Raw genomic sequence first — 26,844 nt, forward strand, 5'->3', positions numbered from 1 at the left:
CTCTGAACACTTCAGAATTCATTGGGCTTCTGTCCTGTGTCACGTCATCAATAAACACTAGTGTCCCAGTGCCACTAGCAGCCATGTACGCCCAGACCATCACACTGCCTCCACAGTGTTTTACTGATGATGTAGTGTGCTTTGGATCATGAGCTTCTCCACGCCTTCTCCATACTTTTCTCTTGCCATCATTCTGGTAGAGGTTGATTTTGGTTTCATCTGTCCAAAGAATGTTTTTCCAGAACTGTGTTGGCTTTTGGAGATGCTTTTTTAGCAAAGTCCAATCTAGTCTTCCTATTCTTGAGGCTTATGAGTGGCTTGCATCTTGCAGTGTACCCTCTGTATCTACTTTCATGCAGTCTTCTTCTTATGGTAGACTTGGATATTGATACGCCTACCTCCTGGAGAGTGTTGTTCACTTGGTTGGCTGTTGTGAACGGATTCCTCTTCACCATGAAAATGATTGTGTCATCATCCACCACTGTTGTCTTCCGTGGACGTCCAGGTCTTTTTGCGTTGCTTAGTTCACCAGTGCTTTCTTTCTTTCTTTCTTTCTCAGGATGTACCTCACTGTTGATTTTGCCACTCCTAATACGGTAGCAATTTCTGGCATGTTTTTTTTCTGTTTTCTTAGCTTAATGATAGCTCCTTTCACCTGCATGGAGAGCTCCTTTACCCGCATGCTGTCTGTTCACAGCAAGATCTTCAAAATGCAAGCACGAGTCCTCTAATCAACTCCAGGCCTTTTATCTGTTTCACTCATAATGACATAACAGGGGAATTGCCCACACCTCCCCATGCAATAGCATGGAAGTCAATTGTCCAATGACTTATTAGCCCATGAAATGAAGGGATTGTGTTTAAAAAAGGCTTTAGTTTTTCACATATAAAGGAAATCTTTTTGTTCAACCCTTGGAATTAAAGCTGAAAGTCTGCACTTCAATGGCACCTGAGTTGTTTTATTTAAAATTCACTGTGGTAATGTACAGGAACTAAATAAGAAAGAAAGAATGTGTCTCTGTCCAAATATTTATTGTCCTGACTGTATGTGTTAGAATTGTCTTAATAACTTCACCATTTATGGCCTGGTCTGTTTTTAACCCTTACTTATACCACAGTGATAACTGCACGCCTAAAAAAGAAGTGCTGGCCACATAGTTTAAATGTTCTATATCACTGCGCTGGCATCTTATAAACAAACTTTAGCTTCATCAAGCAAAAACAAGCAGTGAAAGGAGAACTTTCTCTCTGAACTAATTTACCCATCATGACGATCAGCAAAGATATCGCTTTTCTTTGCTGCTGCCCTCAAGGTCCACGCCGGATGAGCCGGCTAAGGGGTTCAAGTGGTGTGGCACGTTGTCACGGCGCCACACCATGTAACTAATCGAAACAGTAAAAATAACAAGAATAAAGTACTAAAAACTGGTTGAATGATTTTTGTTTTGTAAGTGACCATTGTATAAGCGGGTTAATGGCATGATCAGAATTAACGCACTGCGTGGAAGCAACCGTCTGATGCGAAGCGGGGGACTCAGTTCAAGCTTCTTAGATGACCACACCCTTACATTGACGTGTTCTCCCTACCATGACAAAGGTGGATAAAGGTGGAAAGATTTCATGTAATCCATGGACACCAGTGAAGATCAAAAATCATTGAAGAAAAAAGGTTCAGAGCACTGTCTAGTGGGTCTAGATGACCCAACTCCCAATGTTAAAGTGCCTACGATAGCACAAGGGTTAATCAGTACAAGCTCATAATTCCCATTGAACTAACTAAAAAGACAAAACATTCATCTTTGAGATCTAATGACATAAACTAGTTTGTAGTTCTTTGTACTGGTCCCAGCTTTGTGCTGCTATCTCAGCAGTATTCAGCTGCTTTAATATAAGATCAGTGAGTGCCCATAGCCTGGTCAGTTCTGCAATGGTTGTATTTTCTTTGAACATTTTCTCAACATGGCCTGATTCTGCCTACTGTAATGAGAGCAGACTTAGTGTTTGTTCCCAGCAGGTCACCTTAAGCCACCGCATTTCCCAGCAAAGACCTTGATTCTCTAGAACTTTCATTTCTCATGACTGTTTTCTCAAGGTTTCTTCTTCTTTGGCTGAACTGAATATTTGTTGTGTGTATTGGCTCTGACTCTTGGACAAACATTTCCTCATATACTGTTTCAGCAGTCACTTCCCAGTTTTGTTGACAGAGCTCCATGGAGGAGACTTCTACCAGATTTTGTTCAAACTGAAGCATTTTTTTGTGTTTTTCTTCTGTTTGTTTAAACATTGTGCTTCAGTCTTTTGTTCACATCTGGCCGTTTTGTTAAGAACTATAAAGTTGCTGGCATGTTTTTTGTTCTTCTTCACCTGATTGAGAGTTTAACTTTGTTCCGTAAAACACTTTGAGGATGTGGTTAAAGTTCCAATGAAAATGCAGTACTGTATTTTCTGCACTATAGGACGCACCAGATTATAAGGTGCACCTTCTCAGAATGGTCAATTTTTGAACGTATATCATATGTATAAGGCGCACGAAGCAATACTAAAGAGTCTGAGAAAAGTCCCTCAGTCCGACTTTATTAACAGCATTCACAGAAACTCCAAGACTTGTTTGTAACACGCTACACATTAGCTACACTAGCTTAATCACCATAGCCGTAATTCCCAACCTATTAGCAACGCATAAAAAAACAGACTGATACCTCTAAAACATATGTTACTGTGACAACAATTACTTCCAACCTTGTTCGTGACACGTAAAAAAGCAGTCTGGCTTTGTCCGAATTCCCACCCTAATTCCTAAAAAACCATCTGGTGCTCTGGATTTCAAAAGTAGTTCGGACACCATGCTCACTACTTTTTTTTTTTAAACTGTGAATATGTCGTCACTGATTTCACGAAGTAATAATCAAACCAATACGAGCGTTTTACGACGACTATTTGTGAATTAACTGTATTCTGATGAGGAAAACGTTGGTGGTTTATTAAAAAATACATTTAAATACATTTTTTGGGCAAAACTTGTTCTAACACAATGCATTGTGGTCTATATTCACAAATCTAGTGAGCATCGATGCACACTGGTTTCTCGCCAAGACTTGTGGGAAATTCTTAAGGCACTCGATTTTGGAATTGTGGATTCAGACAGGACTACAATACGGCGAACGCACTACATAGTGAGTTGTGAAAATAGGAATATAGGAATTGACCAAGCCTAGGACCAAGCCTATGACACAGCTATATGATAGCCACATTAGCATATTTACCATTCGTCTGACTCGTAACCTTGTTGTGACATGTAAAAAAACATACTGACAGTAATCCACATTATGTCATGGCTACAGAACACTTTTCGAACCCAGATGCTGGAACCCAGAAGAAACACAGCGGGAGGCGAGCGTGGCAGGTAAGAGATTTAATTCGAGGAGCAGAGAGCAGAGCGTGAGCAGGACTGGATGTCGGTTCCAAACTGGAGACAGAGGTTAGCAGCGTCACTGGTGGATTTCTCCGTAGGCAGATGCTGGCGAAGGTTGGGATCCTTGAGGTGGCAGAGGCTCGTGGTGGGACCGCAGGGGAGGACAGATTGGCGAGACCGGCTGGAAGCTGATTCAGGCGACCACTCGTGGTACTGGATTCCTGAAGGTGAGTAGAGAGAGACAGATTTAGTCATGGACTTGACGTAGCAAACGAACTATAGCTTGACTTGAAGACCAACTATGCACCATCAGGGGCAACGGACTGGCGAAGACTGATGATCCTGTGGCTCCTTATGAAGGCGGATGAGGTGATGAGGTAAGTGGTCGCAGGTGTTGAGAATCAGCAGCCAAGCGGAGAGGAGAGGGGGAGGAGGCCGACAGAGGCACCATGTCACATTATCTGCTTTAACATATTCACTATTCCTCTAACTCCAAATCATGTTTGTAACATGTAAGGAAAATAGACTGATACCGCTAAAACAAACGCTACTGTGACTACAGTAACTCCCAACCTTGTTGGTAATTTGTAAACAAAACACGGTCTGGCACCGCTCCACGTTAGCCGCGTTAGCGAAATCACAATACAACCAAGGCTGACATTTTGACAGAGTATGTACCTCTCAAAATAACTTCAATATCAGTAAGCACATCCAGAATGAATCCATATACTGATTAAAAATCTAAACTAAAAGGCTCACTGTCCTTTTTTGATGAAATTAAGGCTTTTAAATGTACCTTATAGTGTGGAGAAAACAGTGTTCATCACTACCATTAAAGACTCGCTCCAAAGAAAATCTTGTTTTTAGTGTTTTAACATGTTGTTGTAGCTTTATCCTCATGATGGAGAACATATTCAAAGAAAAGTAAGATTGCAACTATGTTTCTGTGAGGACTGTGCTCTTGGATGTGGTTGTCAGTCTTATTTCCTTGGTTTTGGTCAGGTTTTGAGTTGTTCCCCCAGTAGTCACTGCAGGTTCATGTTGATCGGTCACAGCTGTTTTCCTTTCTGTCAGTTACCCTCAGTGTTTACAAGTGCCTGCTTTTCAGTTCTTCCTGATCAGATCATCTGTTTTATCACTCTTTTGTTGCTCCCTTGGGTTTGTCATGTTTAAAGTGTCTGCCACCAAGCCCAGTCTCCTGCATGTATAGGGTCATACACTACCAGTTACTGACAGTTTGAGGATTTCTTTATTCAAATTGTTTTTACAGCAGCAAACGGAAAAATGCAGTTTTAAAACTATTCTTGTTGGATCATTGAAAATGTTCAATCGGCAGGCCACAATCTCCCTGCTCCATTCTATTCTGATGCATCCACTTGCAGACAAATAGATCCATGAATGTCTTTGTTTTCCTGTTTTCTGGAATCCGGATCAATACTGCGTGGCTGGATAGCCGTACATTTTTTGTTTTGTACCACTAACGTTAAGTTGGGCCTGTGAGGGGCTGTAGGCTAGCGGGAGAAAGTGTTAAAGAGAGATAAAGGGAAATGAAGACAGATTCACTCTACGCCGACAGTCCCACCCACAACTCATAGAGGTAACTTTCTGAAGGACTACTGCTGCTCTGCAGAACTGTGCCCAAGAAAATGACACAGTTTTATTCATTTTTTGTATTTTCGTTTTTGTTTTGTTTTTTACCAAAAATGACAATCATGCTTTAAGTAAACCAGTCTCTACTAGCTGGAAAATATCTGCCTGCTACTTTACTCAGATAAAAAAATCCATAATGTTTTTAGAATCAACAGATTAAACATTTTACTTTAATTCTCTTTGAATAAACCCCTTTTTATGATAAGAGCAAATGAGGACAAGAAGCCATTTTTCCAAAGTCTGAGCATTTTTTTTGGCCAAGCAAGAAAAACTACAATCAGAAGTCGAAAGTTTAGACAGGAAGTTATGTTGAGATTAGAAGAAGTTAAATAAAAGAACTATGGGAAAGGTTTGCAACTCTTTGACACTTTAGCCTACTGTCAGATTTAGACATCCACTTCTTGTTTTTACTGAACCAAAAACAATCCAAACTAGAGTGCATTCCTGGAGTTCTTTGCTTCTGACATCTGATGCAAAAAGAGAATCAAAGCTATGCAGAGAAAAGGTCAGTTTAACTCATCTGGAATTCATTTACCATAAAGATGCTATTTACTGTAATTAAAATCTTCAATGTGATTGCATGAAGCACGCAATCACATTATTAATTTTGTGAAATTCCAGCCAGGAGTGATCAAAAATGTTTTTGAATACGCCAAATGTGATGTATGATTGACTATAATTATGGCCCACAGAGGTCACTCACTGCAAGGACCGTACTGTTTTCACAATGATAGAAAAAATGAAAAAGGACTAAGACCAAACAGACACCAACAGTGACAAGGCACACACCAATATGGCCACAAAAACTGCTATATGACAATCCTACCGTTTCATTCTTCTTCTTCGACTTAATTTTTTTAGATCAACCAATGAAACCAAAACAAACGGATCGGGTATCTCCAAGGGAAGCATTAAAATATTATGGGATGGCCACAGGAACTATGGGTTGTAGACCATTTTGTGGCAACGTGTAAAATTTGGCAAGTTTCACATTAATCCCCAATCCAGGAAAAGAAAAGTTTTGCTCAAGCAATCTTCACCAAATTGTACACACATACCTCCATAAGTATACAACCAGCCATGGAGTTTCATTCACCTTTGACCTCAGAAAGAGGCCGCCATCTTGAATCTTCAATTAAACACCTTTAGCACCAGCTACAACATTAAAACTTGTCCTAAGGATTTTCTTCTATCGTCTCCTAACTTCTCAAGCATCATTGGAAAGCAACTGGGGAAAATTAGAAGTTGAAGAATTTAACCGCTGTGCGCTTGGCAAGCTCGCAAAAGTGGCTTTCTTCTGTAAATCCCATATTTTTTAACGGGATATTGTGAAAACTCAATGCATGGATCCCTGGTTGGAGCTGAACAGATTGTATGATAAAGAATACAAACATATTAGAAATGTGGGTGTGGTTAGCAAATAACCATCGTTGCTAAGGAAATCAAAAAATTGACTTTTGCCAATTCTTCTGAAATTTACATAGATCTGTTGGGCATACCCAGGCTACCAAAACATAAAATGGTTGCCATGGAGATAAAACCAACAGAACAGCTGCCATTTTGAAAAAAGTGGGGGGTTTTTTATAACTCAATTTTTAACATGCAGCTCTGACCAGGGTGACAAAGGCAGAAGGGGCGGAGTCAGTAAAATATCTATGGAGGCCATGAGGAAGGGGGCGCATAGCAGCTGCTTAGGAAGTGAGGCTGGTTGGAGGCGAGTGGCAAGGGCGGGTAGAGGCTCGTGGTGGATGTGGAGGTGGGTAGTGCCTGCAGGCCATACAACACTGCTCCCAGCTGTTATTAGTAGTTAGTCCAGCAGACTTTTACCAACAGGAAACACTTGTACTCCAAGGTTTCTTTACTGTATTTTCCTAATTGATTGCTCACAGAAAGGTGGCTTTTTGAGCGAGACAATTAATGCTGACATCAAGAGACTCTAAATTGAGTAATACGAAGTAAGCTCCCAGATGTGTGTTTGATGTTTACCCTTATGCTATCTTAGATGACCCCAGCCTTACATTGACGTGTAATTCCTACCATGACAAAGGTGGATAAAGGTGGAAAGATTTCATGTAATCCATGGACACCAGTGAAGATCACAAATCATTGAAGAAAAAAGGTTCAGAGCACTGTCTAGTGGGTCTAGATGACCCAACTCCCAATGTTAAAGTGCCTATGATAGCACAAGGGTTACTTGATTGATTTCACTCCTGCCAATTACATGCCAACTATTTAAATCATAATTTTGTACAAAGGAAAGTTCGGATCTCTTTGCCCCACAGGAACGTCTAGAAACATTATGGTGCATGTTTTTGAGTCTCAAGCTTCCTGGAGTTGGACTTTGTCAGCAAGTTTTGTAAGATTGCATGTCTGCTGCATGAAAAAAAGGCTGTTCGAGCTGCACATAAAAAGGCACATAAAAGCACATAAGCAGCTCCATTTTAGGTATGTTCCATGTTCCTTTTTTGATGTTTTATTTTCTATTCACGTATGTTGAATCTTGACGGGGAAAAAAAAGGTAAAATGTATCTCTCAACTGGATTGTTTATCAATATGCTAATAAAACATCTTTAAAATAAATAAATAAAGCAACTCAATTTTTCCCCTAAAAGTGCTGCAACCAAAGCCACAAACCTGAAACTTCCTTTAGTGAAAGTTTAATACACTACTTAATAGGAGCCCAAAAACCCTTATGAGGGAATTCTACCTGCACGGTTTGCCGACAGGCATCTAAACTTGGTACTATAGGGATCATAGTGATCGAATCACATGTGCAGACCAAGAAACAGCAGACTCCAGTTTTTGCTTAATCTTCTTTTTACAAACAGTATTAAGTTAAATTTGAAGATTTGCAGTGCAATTTAACTTTATAAATAAAGTTTAAAAATAAAACTTTATTTTACATGTTCTGTCCAACAACTGAGCAAACAGATGACAGCTGAAGGCCTTTTGTGTTGGACAGGTTTTGCTATTACAAAAAGGGGTTATGAATCTTCAGATAGCCAGGGTGTAAATTTGTATGAACCCCTTTTTGTTTTTTTAAATTATTTTTTATGTATTTGTTACATTTTGTATTTTAAGTAGTTATACATATTCTTTTTATTAAAAGGGAGGGAGAGGGGGAAGGTGTGTGTGTGTGTGTGTGTGTTTGGGAGGGGGGGCAGAAGAAAAAGAAATAAAGAGAGAGGGGGAAAAAGTGAAGGGAGACAAGTGCCGAGTTGCTAATTTGAATATGTTATGATTTTAAGCTGTGAAACATTGATGCTAGATCTGCAGAAAGACAAATATTACATCCAAACGTGAAATTCTGACACTAAGATAAGCGGAAGAAATCTGTCCATCGATACACTGTGGGTTAGGAGGAGGGATAAAGCAGACAGGGAGCAGTGTGCCAGTGTGCACATGCACATGGGGGTGGAGATGCATGCATGCTGCCAAAGTAAAACATTTGATCGTTAGGGGAACCAGATCCTACCCAACCCGACCAGCCAGACCAGGGGGGGGGGGGGGGGGGGGGGGGGGGGCGCGCTGGACCAGGAGGGTCCCCAGCGACGGGACCTACGCTGCCCAAACGGAAAAACAATAGTGCAATAATTTTCGGTGCATTTTACTGTGCAAGCATACATTTCTTTGCACTTCAACGTGCACTTATGTTTGTTTTGTTCCTTTTTGCACTTTCACATTTGTGTATTTTCCCAAAAATGTTTCCTCTGCATCATTTTTTCTTCTAATATGCTTTTTATGATTTCATTATATGAAATGAAGTGTAGGTCAGTTGTCTGTCCGTTTGCAACCAATCAAACTAACACTTGAAGTCAGAGAAAATGATTCCTTATTGCCAACTTAACTGTCAAAAACTATGGCTTAAAACATGTACATTTTTTCTTCTGTTTTCTGGTGGAACAATATTTCACACTCAGATGACTTCAAAATATGTGTTTTTACTATGTGAGTCACCATCAGTTTCAGGGCAGTAACATTCAGGTTTTGGTTTAAAGCACTGAATGTCCTTTTATGTGGTGCACTCTTTTTTAGAGTTTCAAAGTGTGTTTTTTTTGTCACAAACAGGAACTTGAGGGCTCATGTCAATCTTAAAAATAATATGTTTGGATCTTACATGTATAACTCCAGCCTTATTTGAGCTTTTATAGTTTCTAAACCTTTACTTAGAGATGGCAACTCTTTGCTCAAGACTTCCGCATTCTAGTGTGGGACTTTACTTAAAATTTGGTTAGCCTTGTGTAAAAGCAGAAGGAAGTCATTTTCCACATGTAGTCTGGTCATTGGTTGCACACAGAAACTGTTGCACCACTGTTTAGTTATATCTCAGGTAAGTGCAACATTTGTTGCTGAATTTACAAATGTCCAGACACAAAAACACTAATGTTAAAAGATCGGTTTAGTTCCTACTGTCTACGTCTACAAAAAACTCGATAACAGGGAAATGACAGACTGGACATTTTTAAAAGGAGCTCTTATTGCTTGGTGAAAAATGTAAACTAGTGTAGACTAAGACCAATAGTAGGGCTTGGAGATCAACGTTGGGTCATTGACACACTTTGATTGGCTCCCCAGTGACACAAAAGAAAACACATTGGTGCGTACATTTAGGTCAGAATTACAACTTTATAAATTAACTACAAACTTGTTGGAGCTCAGATTTATGAATACATTTGTGTTACTTTGCACAAAGACACTATTTTTTTTCCAAAAAAATGTTGGTCTTTCTGCCAAATTTTAATCAGTCGGCTGCTGTTCTACATGAGTTTGTGTCTTGCAGTTTTCCTTGAGACTCGTATGGCCAGCTCAGGGGACATCATAAAAATAGAACGTACCATTGTCGTGTGTGGTATGTGTGTCAGGAAATACTTGTAATGATATGACGTACAGGTGATGCTGGACACTGGCACAAAATTACACTCTGATCGTCTAATTTCCTCATTTCTAACAGTCAGGCTGTGCTACAGGGATGCACCAGGGAGTGCACACTTATCAATTCCACAGCACTAACAGGCCCCTTTATGGCAGTTTCACCTGTCTGAAACTCCACACAGAAACTCACACACACATCATATGCTCAAGTATCAAGACCATGCTGGTTGGTTGGGTGCACACGTTCAACTATGAAAATATCTGAGCGGGTTCCCTGATGACACACGACATGCACAAGTTTTTCAACTGTTGGGTGGTTTGTTTGGGTGTATTATGTTTATGTATTGTGTTAATATGTTTTGTGTCTGCTTACCTTTTCAGTTTTACTTCCTGGGTCAAAGGACCCAAACTCTTGGTTTGGTAGGCATTTGCAGGGCCTAACCAAAATTCAATCATTAAGCTAAAGTGGAACAACCTGACCCAGGGTCTTATAAAAGATCATGTTCATCGTGGTTCAGGAGGGTCTGTGTTTTCTAGCTGGTTCTTAAGTCTCTGCTGGTTACCTGCTGGAACCAAAATGGTTACCGCCATTCTGTTAGGCTGTCCAGATCTACAATGCCAAAATCCACTGCCCTGGAAACTGCTGTGCATTGCTGCTCAGTAGAATATACACTCATTGGCCACTTTATTTGGCACACCTGTCCAATTTCTTGTTAATGCAGATTTCTAATCAGCAACTCAATGCATTTAGTCATGTAGACATGGCCAAAATGATCTGCTGCAGATCAAACCGAGCATCAAAACGGGGAAAAAAGGTGATTGAAGTGACTTTGAACGTGACATGGTTGTTGGTGCCAGACAGGCTGGTCTAAATATTTCAGAAACTGATGGTCTACTAGGATTTTCATCCACAATATCTCTAGGGTTTACAGACAATGGTAAGAACAAGAAAATGCCTTGTTGATGTCAGAGGTCTGATGAGAACGGCCAGACTGGTTCCAGTTGATAGAAAGGCAGCAGTAACTCAAAGAACCACTGGTTACTACCGCGGTCTGCAGAAGAACATCTCTGAATGTACAACACGTCCAACCTCGAGGCAGATGGGCTACAGTAGAAGACCACACCTAGTGCCACTCCTATCAGCTAGGAACAGGAAACTGAGGCTACAATTCCCACAGGCTCATCAAAACTGGACAATAGAAGATTGGATAAAGGGGTGAATGGGCAAATGGGTGGCGTCATATATGTTGTTTAAATAAAAATAGTGAGGATGTGTCTGAATGGCGTTAAAATCCAGAGCACAGTCCTGTGCAATATTGTCTTTTAAGGGTTGGGGAGTAGTGAGGGGAATTGGACAACCCTCAACAAAAAAGAAATGTCAGCTTTTTCACAGCCATTGGCTGCACAAGACAACACAACATGAACAACTTGTGAGATTTCAGCTAAATTTGCCACGGGTGGCAGCTTTTGGCCCTCAACTCTCTGAGTCTTTTGAGGGTAACAGTTTGAGCAGCCCTAGTGGAGACCTTTGTGGGAGTGGCCTAAGAAGATGCCACATTTTATGTTTTTGTGCTTTTTAATGAATTTCTTGGTGCATTTGTGTGTTATGAAAAGGTTAGATTGCACCCCCCTTAAAAAAACAATTAATAATTAAGTCAGGGCTATAATCACCTTTCTTTCAATTATGACCACTGAGCAACATTTATCAATAACAAAAAGTATTTTAAAGGCAGTAATACTAGTAATGCAAAACAACAACGAAATATATATAATATTTTAACATTTTACACAGTTATGATGCAAAGCCCTGGTTTAGTTCAATCTATTTTTGCCATAGCATCTGCTAAAACTGTGCCATAATTGCACTCTCATAAAGATCAGCTCCATTTTTTTTCATGAATCATGCCAAGCAATTATTGTTACAATACTTCAAAGTGCTCCCGGTATACACACCTTGATTTCTAACATACACGGACAAATGTGAGGTCATAGCAATTCTGCAGGTTTCAGGGGTTTTAAGCAGACATCAGAGGATGGTTCCGTGGTCCAGCCTCCGCTGCAACACTTTCGGGCCTCTAAAAATCCTCGCTTTCAGTGTGTCTGTGGTCCATTGCATGGTTTATATTCACAGATTTGCATTTCCTCTTCCTACGGTCCAATCTCTCTGAGGAGTCATCAGGAGCAGTAAAGGACAGATATGCAGCGATGCTGTTCCTTACTCCGTAGCTCACAATGCTGTCATCGCTGTTCTCCACCAGTTGTTTACTGCAAAAGAGGAGGTAGATCCAGATATGAATAATGATTTACAAACTTTGAAAAAAAAAAAAAAATTGCCTTTTGATTACATGTTCTGCTAAAAAAAATATTTTTCAGGGTGAAGATTGAACATTTGGTTTCTTATATGTTTTGTGTAAAACTTGCATTTCTAATTAAGTATAAATTTGTCACCATTTGAGTGAAAACTTCACCTCCACAGACTCAAAAACTTCCCAAATTTTGACTACACCCTGTACCTGCTGAAAAATGAATGTTGGACATAGTGACCCCCCCCCCCTAAAAAAAAAAGATATGATGACATCACAGCAGGAAGGACAAATCGGTAAAAAACCTGATTTAAGCAAAAATCTCTTTAAAAAATTTCAAAATCCGCTAATAAAACCAAAAAACGTGTCAGAAATATTCATTAGAAAGGTTTTTTTTAATTATTATGGGATGACTACAGAACCTTGTGTCATAGTATGAAATTTGGCACGCAGTGTAATAACAAAAAACTTTCGAGCGAACTTCATAAAATTTCACACACAACCACAGCCAAAGTGTTGTTGACCTTTGACTTCTAAAAGAGGCAGCCATATTGAATTTTCTAATAACATCACCTTCTACAAATCTAAACCCCTCCCATAGGGATTTTGATTGATCATCTCCAAACTCCTTGAGCATCATTCAGTCTTGGGAGAAAATATTGGTTTTAAAGGTTGCAGATTTTTAATGGCGTGGCAGGCTGGCAAAGCGGCATTACCCTGTTGTTTTGTACAATTTTTGACCAGAATATTGTGACAATTTATTACATGAACCATTGGCTCAAGCTAAACAAAACAATGTGATGGTATGGATATTTTAGAAAGGTGGGCGAGGTTACCATGGAAATCTAAATATCTACTTCTAAAAATATATATAGACCTGTTTGCCACCTCCAGGCGACCTAAAGAGGAAACGGTTGCTATGGAGATACAACTAACAGAAAAGCCGCTGTGAAGGAAAAATTTTTATTATTATCATTGTTTAAATGTGTTGGTTTAAATGTATTTGTTTAAATATTAACTCAGATTGACCTTTTTACCTTTTTAGAAAACAGTTGTGTGTTTTTTCATCTGCTTCCATCCCCAGCAAGGATGGGGGGGGTTTACAACAAACTGTCCTGAGTTGATAAGGAATACTGTTTGAAGTTGGAATCCAACCAAAGGGGTCATTTTACGACACCCCCTAATGAACTTTTTCTCTTTGTCTTGAAATTGTTACCTCCTTCTTGTGTTCTTAATAAAAGCAGCACGAGGAGAGGCAGAACCTTTGAGAAGAGAAGCGTGGTAGACGTTTTCTGTCACACTTGTTTTTCTCCCTTGTCCATGAGAAACTGGATTCTTGTTGTGGTCTGTTGTTTATAATTGTGTTTTTCTTTAATGTCTAGATGCATTTATCTGACAGCGGCCATTCTGAAAAAAGTGAATTTGTCACGTGCAGCTCTGACCAGGGTGGCTGGGCCAGAGGGGAAGAGTGAGGGGCATGTAGCGACTGCAGGCCAGACAACGCTGCTCGCAGCTTTAATTTTAAACTTTTTCTTTTTTCAAGACACTTACTAAATGTCCCTGTGGAAATTATTTGAAATTCTTACGTAACTTGTGTTATGTTCAAATAAATAAAGTGATTTCCAATAATTAGAAAAAAAAGTTTTTTTTAACCTGTCCACTTTCTTCCAGTCAAAGTTGCGTCGCATGACCACGGGTGGAGTTCCAGGGTTAATGTTTCTGCCCGACAGACAGGGAGAGGTTAGCGTGCAGCACAGCCCATCTGCTGAGTCTGAAAATAGAAAGAAAAGGGAAGGTAAACACTTTTATAAATGTGTGTTTGAGTTGCATAAAAATAGTCCTACACTCTACTGCTTAAGCACACACAAACCTGACTTACTGAAGGGGGAATTGTTCATTTTGTTCTGAAAAAATTCACCTAACATTTAAAATACCTTTGAATGACTGGTCATTATCACTGCTCACACTGTATTTCTCATTAAAAACGTTTTCTAAGCGCATGACTGGTGACACAGATGAGGTTAGTAAGAGTACAGACACTCATTCATCTATTCAACGCACAAAACCTTCACATCTGCTCACCTGAATAATGGTTAATCATGTCTTCAAGACACTGGAAGGTGAGACTTGGGGAAATGTAGTACCAGCTGTTGTCCAGTCTGAAGATACGATAGTGCTTTATCATCCTGTGCTTTACTGAGAGTGAGTATACACCTGAAAAAACAAACAGACAGCATTTATAAGATACGTTTGACACTTAGATGCATTACATACTTATATATGGATCGTAAATTGTTGAAGACAGCTCTCTACATTACTATATTACAGGGGTGTCAAACTCATTTACACTGAGGGCCACTTCTTAATGTTAAATTACTCAACATTTATCAATTATAACTTTAAGTGACAATTACAGTGGCATAAAAAACACAGCTTGTTACTCTCTAGCTAGCATAAATCCTTTAAAATTTTGTCCGCTTATTAAAACCCACATAACTCCATTAATGAAGGATCAGACTGTCCGAATGAATAAAGAAAAATAACATAAAACTGAGCTAGAAAGAACATGTATTACACGTGACACATTTTACAAAAAAAGCCTGCACACAGCCTTGCATCCAACTGATGGGTTGATGACAACAATTTGTCTGCATACACACATAAGATCTGCAAACATTGAAGAATTACAACAGCAGCTACACATAAATAATGTGTAATCAACTAAAGAAAAATATTATTTTAAGAAATTAAAAACGTTTATGCCGTTAGGCCACATAAAATGACATGGCGGGCCACATTTGGTCCGCGGGCCTTAAGTTTGACACATGTGCTCTTTTACTTAATTACTAATCTCACAAATAAAATAAAGGACTAAAAGTGAAAGAGGAAATAGTTCGTGACAAGAACAAATAAATAAAATCCCAGCTCTGAAATTGTAAACAGTGTTTAAGAACAATGTTTGGACACACCTTGACTTTGATTAGAAGATTAAACAATCAGGCAATATTGATAACTAAATTATCTTTAAAACTCATAAAATATCTTTGACTATGTACATTAGTTACTGTCTTTTTGTTTCCCAGAGTAACAGTCTCTAAATATGAGCTTAAATCTTTCGTACCCTGATTTTCTTTGGCTTTTTTGTCCTTTAAAGCTTTTGCTTTACATCAAAACACCTGCTTCTACATACATTATAATACAAACATTTTTTGCTTGCAGCCATGTAACACAATATGAAACTTTATCGAAGCGAAAAGCAGACAAATGTATGGATGAACAACCGCCAGACCTATTCATGATATTTAAAATATATACTTTGAAAGAGAAAACCTTTTAAATCTTATTCATTTTGTTTTTGAAGTGCAAGACTGATGGCCATATTAAGGTAAAAGCAAAAATAAATACATGAATAAATAAATAATTGGGCTCAAAAGAAACATTCTTCAGGTTGTATGGTTCTAAAAACTGAATTGAAGCTACCAGGCAGTTTTTTCCTATGCCTGATCTTATGTAAGTAATTCTGATATCATGTCAAATGTCCTCAAAAATGCTTTATGTCCTAACAACTTATGCTACAATGTCGTAACAAAGAAACTTAAATATGGCTTTTCTTGAGCATTTTTTTAAATCTCTGCAGAATTGTTTTACTTTTGTCGATTAAAACGTTGTATTCTGAGCTGTGTGAATGGGGCTGCATGTTAATCAATCATGAAGTTATTCTTTTTTGACATTGGGATAATCTTAACCATTAATAAATATGCCATTCTCTGTTGTCTGTAATTTACTGCCTTAAAATCCAGTTTAAGTTTGCTGAAAAGATTGAACGCAAACCACAGACTTCTTAGAAGCATGTGGTCACTATAACCATTTACTTTCCCTGCACTGAGATGTTGTCAGTGCAGTTTTTATTCCAAGCCACAAAGTCAGAGTCAACATTGTAAATTAAGTGGCTGGCACAGACTAGGGACGGTTAAAGAACCACTCTGATCATCTTTTGATCTACTTTCAAAGCATTTCCAATGGTCTTTTAATTATAATTTTGCTGTTTTCAGCAACAACAAAAAAGGTGTTTTTTTTTAAGGACAGAGTTTCATAGCGGCAGGAGTTTAATAGAAATTTGTTTCTGAGTTGTGGGCGAAAACCACAAATGAATAACTTAAAACTGTTGTAGTTTTCCTCTTTCAAAATAATTCCATGACTTTCTTGACAACAGGTAGGGCTTTGCATTTCCCACCGTAAAAGACCTTTTTATTTTCACAATGTTATCACAAATTTCTTTAAAGCAAACACTTTGAATTTTGACATTTACACTATATCCATACATTATATTTATTTATGCTTGACGAACTAATTAAGCTTAGTTTTTTTTTGTTTGTTTGTTTTGCATGTGACCCTACCTCTTTCTGAGGAGCTCTCCCTCACCAGAAAAGAGCCCACCCTGTTCTCAGGTAGAAGAAGCAGCTCTTCCGCCTTCTTTCTCTCCAAGCCTTCAAACAGCCATCTAGACAGATAGTGAATACAAAAAAAACAACCTCAGTATTTGTTTATATGTGGATTTACGAAAAGCATCCATTAAGAATAAAATGTCTGAGAAAAAATTTTGCATTTTTGTGTTGGAAGTCTGTTCTCATGTGGTTACTTACCCATGGTAGACTTTTGCCACGTGGCTGCCCGGTATGTAGTTCTCCTTTCCAGTCGCAAAGGAACGAACTTTCCACCAATAAGCCTCACTGATCACCAAAAGCAAAGAGGAATTATCAGTAGATCTCAGTGTAATCTAAAACTTCCAACTTACTTAACTACGTACATTCTGTGCATTCTCCACGTATGTAATTTCGGTCTGATACATGTAAAAAAAACAATGGGCGTTAATTTCTGATAATGCAGACTTCGAGAGCCAATATCCCGCTTATTCCATGGTCACTTACAAAAGAAATAAATATCTTTTTTCAACCAGTATTTAGTACCTTCTTCTTGTTGTGTGTTCGGTTTAGATCCCTTTGTCACTGTAACATGACACCGAGCTGAGGCGGCGCCAACCTCAATTGCAACAGCAAAGGAAAGTGATATCTATCCTGATCGTCATGCTGTGTTACGTAAAGCATCAGTTCAGAGACAAAGTTCTCCTTTTACCTCTTGTTTTTGTCCAGATGATGAAGCTAAAGGTTGTTTAATAGAAGCCAGCGCAGTGATGCAAAACATTTCTTTTTTAAGTGTGCATTATAATTGTGCATTGTCACTTTTTAATCCACACCTAGCAGCCAATCAGAATCTAGTATTCACCCGGAGCATGGTATAAGCGTACTTTATGTAATCGATGTCATTTGTCGATGTGCCCAAACGTCCGTCGAGGGTTTCAGCTGACGGGTGTTTACGTGAATTTGGTTTTGACCTTTTCAAAACTTTTGGCCTGTTGGTAATTGCGTAGTTTATGTGTATGTATTTTACGTAGTTTGTATGCAATTATTATGTAAAGTTTTTACAATTGTGCGTGATTTTTGCAAGAACTATGCACAATATTGTGGCTTTCAATGACCGTTCCATGTGTCTAATAGACTTTTCACACATGTACCACCCATGCTTAACTTTTATATCCCGTTTAAATTCAAAAGTATCATGTTTAAATTACATAATTGACATAAAAATCCACAAATAAATTGCATATAAACAGTGCAATAATCCCTGATTTACGCGTTCTTTGCATGGTTTATTCGTACTTCTTCCGTGGTTTTTACCTGATTCGTTCGTGATACATCTTTGAAAAACATTTCTCCTTTTTTCCATGTATATTCGCGTAAGACCAATTATGCAATATGTGCAATATGCAGTATGTAGTGGCTGTGTGACAAGCACAGCCTTTAGCTTTTCTATTTCTGTCAGGGTTGTTTGTCAGCCTTCATCATGCATGTGCAGAATACAAAAACGTACTGCGCAATGACTCTGAGCTTCTCCCCCATTTTGTAGATGGGCTCACTGATTTCAGCCGAAGGGTAGTCCTCCAGCACCACCACAATTTCATCTTCTGAACCTGCCAGAAGGATAAAGCACGTGAAAATACAATGAAATGGTGATATACATTTTTTAAATCCAACTTCTGTTGCATGTCATGCAATTGATTTGCATACATCCTATTATCTTATGGGTGAGGTGTTTAAAATAGCATCATAAAATATTTCGAAAATGACCATGAAGTGCCATTTGTCTTCACAATGTGCTTGTACCTTTCACATCACCATCATCGATGTTTTCTTTTTGGATTATGTTCCTGGTGCTCCCAGCTCGCATCATATTACCCATCCTCCACCTGGCTGACAGAAAAAGTGAAAGAAAACATTTAAAAAAGACATTGGACTTGAACCTTTTCACTTTTTTGTGTTGCAGTAACTTCAAGTTTTTGTGTCACTATGAAGAAGCTCATGGTCCACCCAAAGCAGCCGTGGATTAAAAAAAGGGAAGCTGAGGCTAGATGTAATCACACAGAATTTTCCATTGTAGCACCAGACTGACGACCAACACTGACACATTGATCTTTTGTTAGATTCCGTCGGCTAAAACCTGTTATCTGGCGACATTCATATTATGGACATTTTCAAATATTCAAAAAAATCAACTTTCTTTTCTAAGTGATGACATGTTTCCATCTCTGAATTTCAGTTAAGTTAAATGGGGAAGTGACGTCTATGGCTCTGCATGAGGGGTAAACAAGGCAAATTAGAAAGACTCACCCATAGAATTTAAAGCTCGCTGCATGTAATGGTACCAACGTGGCGAGAGGGTCAATGGTCCGAGCGGAGCATGTTGGCAGCAGCCGTCTGATACCAGACACCCACCATGTCCGCACCGCTTCACAGCAATGACATGCCACAAACAGTGACAGCGCGTCTCTGACAGAAATGTTACTTCCTGTTATGAAATGAGGAAGAAGGAAGGCAAATGTGTTGCTGAGACAATTTGTGATTATCTTGGCTGCTGCTGCAGTTAGGTCCTTCCGTCCATCATTATGCTCCAAGGAGTGGAGGAAAGACTTCCATTGACTTATGTTGATTGTAAAAAGGGAGGGGGGGGGGGGTAATATTATTGGAATATTATTATTATAGAACGTACAGACAGTAACCAATCTAAATAGGAATCTTATGGACTCATGCATGGTTTCTGATATTTTTACTTATTAAAAGGTAAAATATGTTCTTTTTTGGAGGAAGAGAATTAGAACTCTACATGTCTGAGAGCCTGTAACCCTTGTGCTATCCTAGGCATTTTAACGTTGGGAGTTGGGTCATCTAGACCCACTAGACAGTGCTCTGAACCTTTTTTCTTCAACGATTTGTGATCTTCACTGGTGTCCATGGATTACATGAAATCTTTCCACCTTTATCCACCTTTGTCATGGTAGGGAGAACACGTCAATGTAAGGGTGGGGTCATCTAAAATAGCACAAGGGTTAAACAAGGCTAGGGCTTCTTAATGATGCTTCTTCATTGTTTTACTGGAACATTGATGTTTTCTAAGTGTGAATGCATAGAAAATAATGTACTGGTTCAGTCTTTATTTGTGTATCGACTTCAGACAACCATAATTATGAATAGGTATTTTACTTAAAATAATACTTAGGAGTACAGGTCAGACGTCAATGTCAACTTAAAAACATATTGGAGATGATAAAGGACAATGAGTAAAACATTTAACCTCCAGGATGATGAGGGCTTTTTTTTCTGCTGTAACATCCACTACTAGTTTAAAACTCTCAAATCCCCAGGAACTTATTAAAAGTCCCACTCCGATCATCTTTTTTTTTAAGCCTTCCCAGTGGTCTTTTAATTATAATTATGCTTTTTTTTAGCCAAAATCTAAAAAATATGTTGTTTTCAAGGATGCGGAGTGGGAGGAGTTCATTAGTAATTTGCCGCTGAGTTTTGCACGGGACTGCTGGCACAGACTAAGCCCGCCTCCACTTCCCGTCACCCATGTGTTTATGTGCTCTCCTGCAAGCTTATAGCCTCTCACAACCCACAACCCACATGGATGTAGTCGTCCACAAGTGGATACATTGGAATGGAGCAGAGCAGAGGAGCTTGTGGCCCAACCAGCATATTTTTTACATAACATATGCGATTTATTACAAACTACATTTTTTGTATGCTCCTGATTCCCAATGATTTGAATAAAGAAATACTCAGAAGTGTAATGCTTACGGTTAATTTTATTCATATTTGTGTCCTCTACCATGAGAAAAATGCCACAAGAACATTTTAAAAACACAATTTCCATGGCAGTAGGTCTCTAAATCAAGTCTTAGAACCAATTTAAGTTTGAACAGACCAGAGTTCCTCAAAAATAACTGTTCTTACTTATATTTTGTGATGGCTTTATTGTTCAAATTCATTGTGATGTTAATCTTCATTGTGATGCTGCAGCAACAAAAATAAATGTGTACATCACTGCTACCACAATAGCTAACAAGCTTAGCAGGGTTTGTCAATGCAATATGGAGACATCTAAAGCTAGACTAGATGTGAACACTAATGATATTAAAACAATCCTCCATTTCATACAAAAAGAAGTTGATGAACTATAATTCAACCTAAAAAGAAACATGGGGAGCATAGCAAACTATGCAATTTATATTTTAACAATATGTGATAGTTTTTTTAACAGCCTCAGACAAACAAGAGTATTTTGAAGGGCAATCAAGGAGGAGTAATTTTAACTTTGAGGGAGTCACCAGGAAAATCATGGGCTGATTCAGAGGAAAAAGTCAAACAAGTCATTAAAGAAAAGTTGCAGCTTCCCAGTGATACTGAATTGGAAAAAATACATTGTGCTGGAAAGACCGAAAGCAGCCACAAAACTCTCCGCTTTAAAGGGCTTCCTAGAGGAGAATAGTAGACCACTCACAGCCTTTATTACCCCCTGGGGACTAAATGAGTGGGTCAGGATCCCTTTTTGTCTATCCTCAGCACCAGAAGAGTTCCAGTGCAGTATGGAAGAATGTCTTTTAGGACTAAGGGATGAATCCTGCCAGCCATATCGAGATGATAATCTGGTTCATAGTAAATCATCTGAAGATCATCGGAATGAGGTGAGAGAGGTGCTGCGTCGCTAGCAGGCACATGGTGTAAAGCTAAAGCCGACCAAATTTGAAGTATTTAGAGATTGAGGGAAGATTGTAACCAGGATGGCTACTGCACAGATCCAGCTAAGACCGGGAAAAATGCCGGGCTGTTAGTCATATTATTGCCCTTACATTCCAAACTTCTCAGGCATCACAAAGCCACTGTAGCATCCAGTGATGCTAAACGAGTGATCTCAAGCCAGAAAAAGGGGAAACGCAACAAAGCAGATCAGTTTCTATCGTGCACACCAATCAATTTGTCCAAGCAACTTTAAGATGTGCTGTGTGAACCAACTGAATTCCTGGTTTGTTCCTCTTTAATAGGATATCCAGATTTTGAGAAGCCGTTCATGTTGCACTGCGACGCCTCTCAGGTAAGTCTTGGTGCAGACCTGTCCAATCTCTCGTTAATGCAAATTTCTAATCGGCCAATCACATGGCAGCAACTCAGTGCATTTGTGCATGTAGACATGGTAAAGACGATCTGCTGCAGTTCAAACAGAACGTCAGAATGGGAAAGAAAGGTGATTGAAGTGACTTTGAAGGTAGCATGGTGCCAGACAGGCTGGTTTCAGGAACTGCTGATCTATTGGGGTTTTTCATCCACAACCGTGTGTAGTTTAAGGACAAAAAACGTTCCTTGAAGTGGGCTAGTTTACTGAAATTGTTCAGTCTGGTGTTTAAGGGCTGTAGTGGTTAGTGCTGTCACCTCACAGCAAGAAGGCGCTGGTTCAAATCCCAGGTGGGTTCTTTCGGAATTTGCATGTGGGGTTTGTGTGGGTTTTCTTCCACTGTCCAAAACCATGTTTCATAGTTTCATTTATTTCTAGATTGTCCAAAGGTGTGCATTTGAGTGACTGGTGATCTGTTCAGGGTGTACCTCACCACTATTGCCCTACAGTAGCTGGGTTGGCACTAGCAGCCCCATGACCTTTTTGAGGTCACAGGGCTTTGCTAGTACAGAAACTGAAGCTTGTGCGAGTTAATGTTTTCTCGCTAACAAATATCCTAAACTGATGTAGTTATCCAGTCTGCGTCAAAAATGTTTTTTGTGTTTAACGTTTGTTCACAGTTGAAGCTCAGAGGACAGAGTAAAATCCTTCTTCTTTGAAAACTTTGAGCAAATTGGGCAAAGGAACAGATTTATATTACTGTATTTCCAGCCATACTAATAGTTTTAGGACCTTGTTTGTGTTCTTGGTTTGTGTAGTGTAAAAGACTTAAAAATCTATTCTAAGAGTAAAATGTCATGTTACATAGAGATTTGCTTAATGTTGTGTCAAAAGCAAAAATACAGAAGCAGAAGTGGAAAATCACTTGGGTGTTTTTCAAGCCTAAAAACACACCATCGTCTGACTGGTGGCCATTTTCGGATGCCCAGACTAACTGCTGCGGTTACCACAAAGGAAGGAAGTTGTCAGTAGCTTTAGATGAAAATAAATTCAAAGTGAACATGTTTCTTTGTGGTGAGAGAGATCACTTACCTCAGACTTCACTGCACGTCCTTTATCCAACAGTGAACGAGTTGATTTGTATTTAAAGTTGTTGTTTTGTTTTCACCTATATTCCCTAATTTAATGAGCGTCGATGCACACTAGAAACTTTAGGGAAATTTTCAGGGCACTCGATTTTGCAATTCTAGATTTGGACACCTCCAAAAAAAGGTGAACACCCTTTACAGTGCACCAAATAGTGAGTAGTGAGGGACTTACGACACAACCTTTATCATGTTCAAGCCTTCAGTAGAACGCTCAATAGCTGCGGCAACATGGACAAAAGTAATCGGAATAAATGCCTGATCAGAATAAATGTGTGTCATGTAAACACACCGTTCCGAATACTCAATCCCCGCTAAGCTTTTTAAAGAACATTCCGCCTAATTAATGAATCCATATTAGCAAAAATAAATACCTTTCTGGAAACAGGTAAAGTGCCAAAGTCTTTTAAATATGCAGTTTTAAACCTTATATATTATTTAAAACCCTTTATTTCAAAAATCCTAGAAGGAGTTGTAGTTAAGCAGCTTTACCGCCACCTTCAGGAGAATAGTCAATTTAAAGGTTTTCAGTCAGGGTTTAGACCACACCACAGCACGGAAACTGCAATAGCTAGAGTCTCTAATGACTTATTATTGGCCTCAGAAAAGGGACTACTTTCCATTCTGGTCCTATTAGACCTCAGTGCAGCCTTTGACACTATCGACCACAGTATTTACTCCAAAGATTAGAGCATGACACAGAGATTGGAGGATCAGCCTTCCAGTGGTTTGAATCCTATTTATCCGATAGGTACCAGTTTGTTAATGTAAATGGACAGTCCTCTCACTGCACTCGTGTTAGCTACGGAGTGCCACAGGGCTCAATTCTGCTGTTTATGCTTTACATACTGCCCTTAGGAAACATAATCAGGAAACATAGCATTAGTTTTCATTGTTCTGCTGACAATACGCAGTTGTATTTATCCATTTAACCTGACCAGAGTCACCATGTAGAGAAACTTCATGCCCACATCAGAGACATCTAGACCTGGATGACAATTAATTACCTCCTCCTGAACCCAGAAAATGGTGAGGTCATTATACTAGGTCCTAAAAACCTCAGAGATGCTCTGTCTGATCAGATAGTCTCTCTGGATGGCGCAAGTATAGCCCCCAATTCCACAGTTAGAAACCTTTTTATTTGACCAGGATTTATCATTTAAGGCTCGGATATCTCAGGCATGTAGAACTGCACTTTTTTCACCTGCGGAATATTGCAAAGATCAGAGATACTCTCTAAAAGTAATGCGGAAAAACTCATCCATGCGTTTGTTACGTCTAGACTGGATTACTGTAACTCTTTGTTAGCAGCGTGTCCTAAGAGTTCCTTAACCCTTGTGCTATCTTAGATGACCCCACTCTTACATTGACGTGTTATTCCTACCATGACAAAGGTGGATAAAGGTGGAAAGATTTCATGTAATCCATAGACACCTGTGAAGATCACAAATCATTGAAGAAAAAAGGTTCAACACACTGTCTAGTGGGTCTAGATGACCCAACTCCCAATGTTGAAGTGCCTAGGATAGCACAAGGGTTAAGAAGTCCCCAGCTTGTTCAGAACGCAGCAGCTAGATCGTTAGCAGGAACTAGCAGAAGAGATCACATCACTCCTGTGTTAGTTTCACTTCACTGGATCCCAGTTGATTCTAGAATAAAGTTCAAAATCCTCCTGTTAACCTACAAGGCTTTACATGGCATGGCCCCATCCTATATTAAAGATATCATAGTGCCTTACCAACCAAATAGAACACTTTGATCCCAAAATGCAGGACTGCTTGTGGTTCCTCGAATTAGTAAAAGTGCAGTTGGAGGTGGAGCCTTTAGCCACCAAGCCGCTGTTTTATGGAATAAACTCCCAGCTCATGAAAGAGAGGTCGACAGTTTCTGCATTCAAAGTTAGACTTAAAACATTCCTCTTTGGACAGGCTGGTGTCAGACTAGCTAGTAATAGAGAATATTTAACGTACCTACTGTAATGAATTTTGGGGGAATAAGTCAAATTTTCATTACATCCACTATACATATTTCCCCAGAGAGGCAAGATGGTTTCACAAACAGGGCCAGGGCGGCCAATTTGTATTAATATTGATATCCTAAAAATGTAGATTTTCTGTTATTGTCATTATTATTACCATCTGCTATAAGTACCATAGTGCATGCAACGTACTATTTATATGTTTGAATTAAATTTCTATAACCACAACAGTTAGTTGTTAGTAGGCTGCTAGAAGATAGAAGCTGGAGAAAGTATGGTGCACTGGGGTTCTGTCCTCTATTCTCAACTCCTTCTCTCCTCTATTCTTGATCATTTATTTCTTATTTAGTTCTTCATGCCTCTGTTTGGTGCCGTTTTTAGGAGCTTTTCCTTACAGAGAAGGAGGGTCTAAGGGCAGGGAAGCCCAGTTGTTTGTTAAGATTACGGTAGTTTGGGCATTACCTATTGAATTGAATGACTGATTTCATGTTCTCAGACAATTACCGGCATAAAGCCCATTGAGACAACTAATGTTGTAATACTGGGCTATATAAATAACATTGAATTGAATTGAATGTTTGCCACCAAGCCTGTTTATCTGCGTATGGAGTCCTTCAAGATCCACTCTCATCGTCTTTTGATCTTTTTTCAAAGCGTTCATGGAGTTGTCTACAAGTGGAGGCATCAGAATTGAACTGAATAGGGAGCTTGTGCCCCACCCTACGAATTTTCTACATCACAAATACGATCTATTTCAAACTGCACTTTTGTATCTGCTCCTGATTCAAGAGAATTTTAACAAAGAAATACTCAGAAAAGCTACTTTGATCTTCATTTTCTTTCCGTATGTCCTCCATCATCAGAAAAATGTCACAAGAACATGTTAAAAACACCAAAAATAGACAACTTCCGACCAAGTGGGTCTTTCACCACCACTTCCTGACAGATTTTAGTCAAGTTTCTTTCATTGTTCTAAATAGAAGCTGCATGTATTTGTTCAGTTTTTCTATTTAGTTTTTCCCCCCAAATGCAAGGTTAAGGATTTTTTTTTTCATTTTAATTGAAATGAAATTACTTTAAAGGAATAAGACTTTCCCGGAGAGAATAACTTAACATGGAGTTTTTTAAACAATAAAAAAAAAGGTTCAATAGAATCGGGGGGTAGTTTTTGAAGGGTTTTTTTCATTTGGTTTGTACATGGAGAAAAGCCAAAGCATAAATGTGATGAAATTTGGGGATGTCAACTCATACCATCTTAACAGAGTATCTTCAGGTAATCGACTGTTTTTCACTCAAGTGCAGGAGAAACTGAGCTGTTTTATTCTGTTGAATCCTCGTCTCCACATGTGGAGGGACAAAGAAGGCAGCTGTGTGTTTATCTGCGCTCATGAAATGAAGCGTGGAAACATGCGGGCAGTATAAGTCATACAGGGCAATGTGATTATCCAAACGGCTTTACGAGAAATTTATGTTGTCTACACCGTGTCCCTAAGGCCAATCATGCATTTTTTAAACATGTTTTTCTGAACACACCTGACTGTAATGACGGTCGTTACCAGGACAGAGTTGCAGAGCTTGATTGATGAGCTGAATCAGAGGTGTTTTCAGACGGAAGATTATAAATTAAATCAGCATTTTGATACATAGTAGTTTTTCACCAAACCTTTTCTAAAGGAAACTTAAAACAGTAAACAATTAAAACATATTTCATATACAACTGATGATTTAAAGTGCACATGTAAAAGTGTATCTTCACACTGAACGTTTTCTATCTTTTTACAGATAAATAAATTCTTACCACAAATTTGAATAAACTGCCCTTTTTTTTAACTGGTTCTGTTCCACAGCCATCCTCAACATATGGATACACAAAATCATTTTTTGTTTGCCATATGTAAAATAAATGTACTTTTTTTCCCTTACAATTATATTTTTCCTCTTTATTTGATAAATAACTTTTGTATAGTTTTTGGTAATAGG

At 38.9% G+C, this 26,844-nt stretch overlaps 1 protein-coding gene and 1 long non-coding RNA gene across 3 annotated transcripts; both read right to left on the reverse strand.

The window, feature by feature from the left end:
• Positions 1 to 3,397: 3,397 nt before the first annotated feature.
• Positions 3,398 to 3,765, reverse strand: LOC105355062. Its single transcript, XR_909571.3, has 2 exons — positions 3,720 to 3,765; positions 3,398 to 3,633 (listed from the first exon to the last, which is right to left on the reverse strand). It is a non-coding gene; the product is annotated as an uncharacterized LOC105355062 (long non-coding RNA).
• A 5,903-nt stretch (positions 3,766 to 9,668) lies between these two features.
• LOC101163669 (src-like-adapter) lies at positions 9,669 to 19,129 on the reverse strand. Of its 2 annotated transcripts, XM_020707087.2 has the most exons (9): positions 18,963 to 19,129; positions 18,459 to 18,545; positions 18,166 to 18,265; positions 17,045 to 17,077; positions 16,881 to 16,967; positions 16,635 to 16,738; positions 14,320 to 14,451; positions 13,891 to 14,008; positions 9,669 to 12,199 (listed from the first exon to the last, which is right to left on the reverse strand). In XM_020707087.2, exons 1-9 carry the CDS (start codon positions 18,985 to 18,987, stop codon positions 12,010 to 12,012), a joined length of 876 nt encoding a protein of 291 aa, XP_020562746.1. In that variant the 5' UTR covers positions 18,988 to 19,129; the 3' UTR covers positions 9,669 to 12,009. The 2 variants fall into 2 exon arrangements, with proteins under 2 accessions (XP_020562746.1, XP_011479092.1); XM_011480790.3 differs by lacking the exon at positions 17,045 to 17,077 and having other exon boundaries at positions 18,963 to 19,128.
• Between the last annotated feature and the right edge of the window lie 7,715 nt (positions 19,130 to 26,844).

The sequence above is a fragment of the Oryzias latipes genome, chromosome 11 (genome assembly GCF_002234675.1).
Source record: "Oryzias latipes chromosome 11, ASM223467v1".
NCBI classification, from domain to species: domain Eukaryota; kingdom Metazoa; phylum Chordata; class Actinopteri; order Beloniformes; family Adrianichthyidae; genus Oryzias; species Oryzias latipes.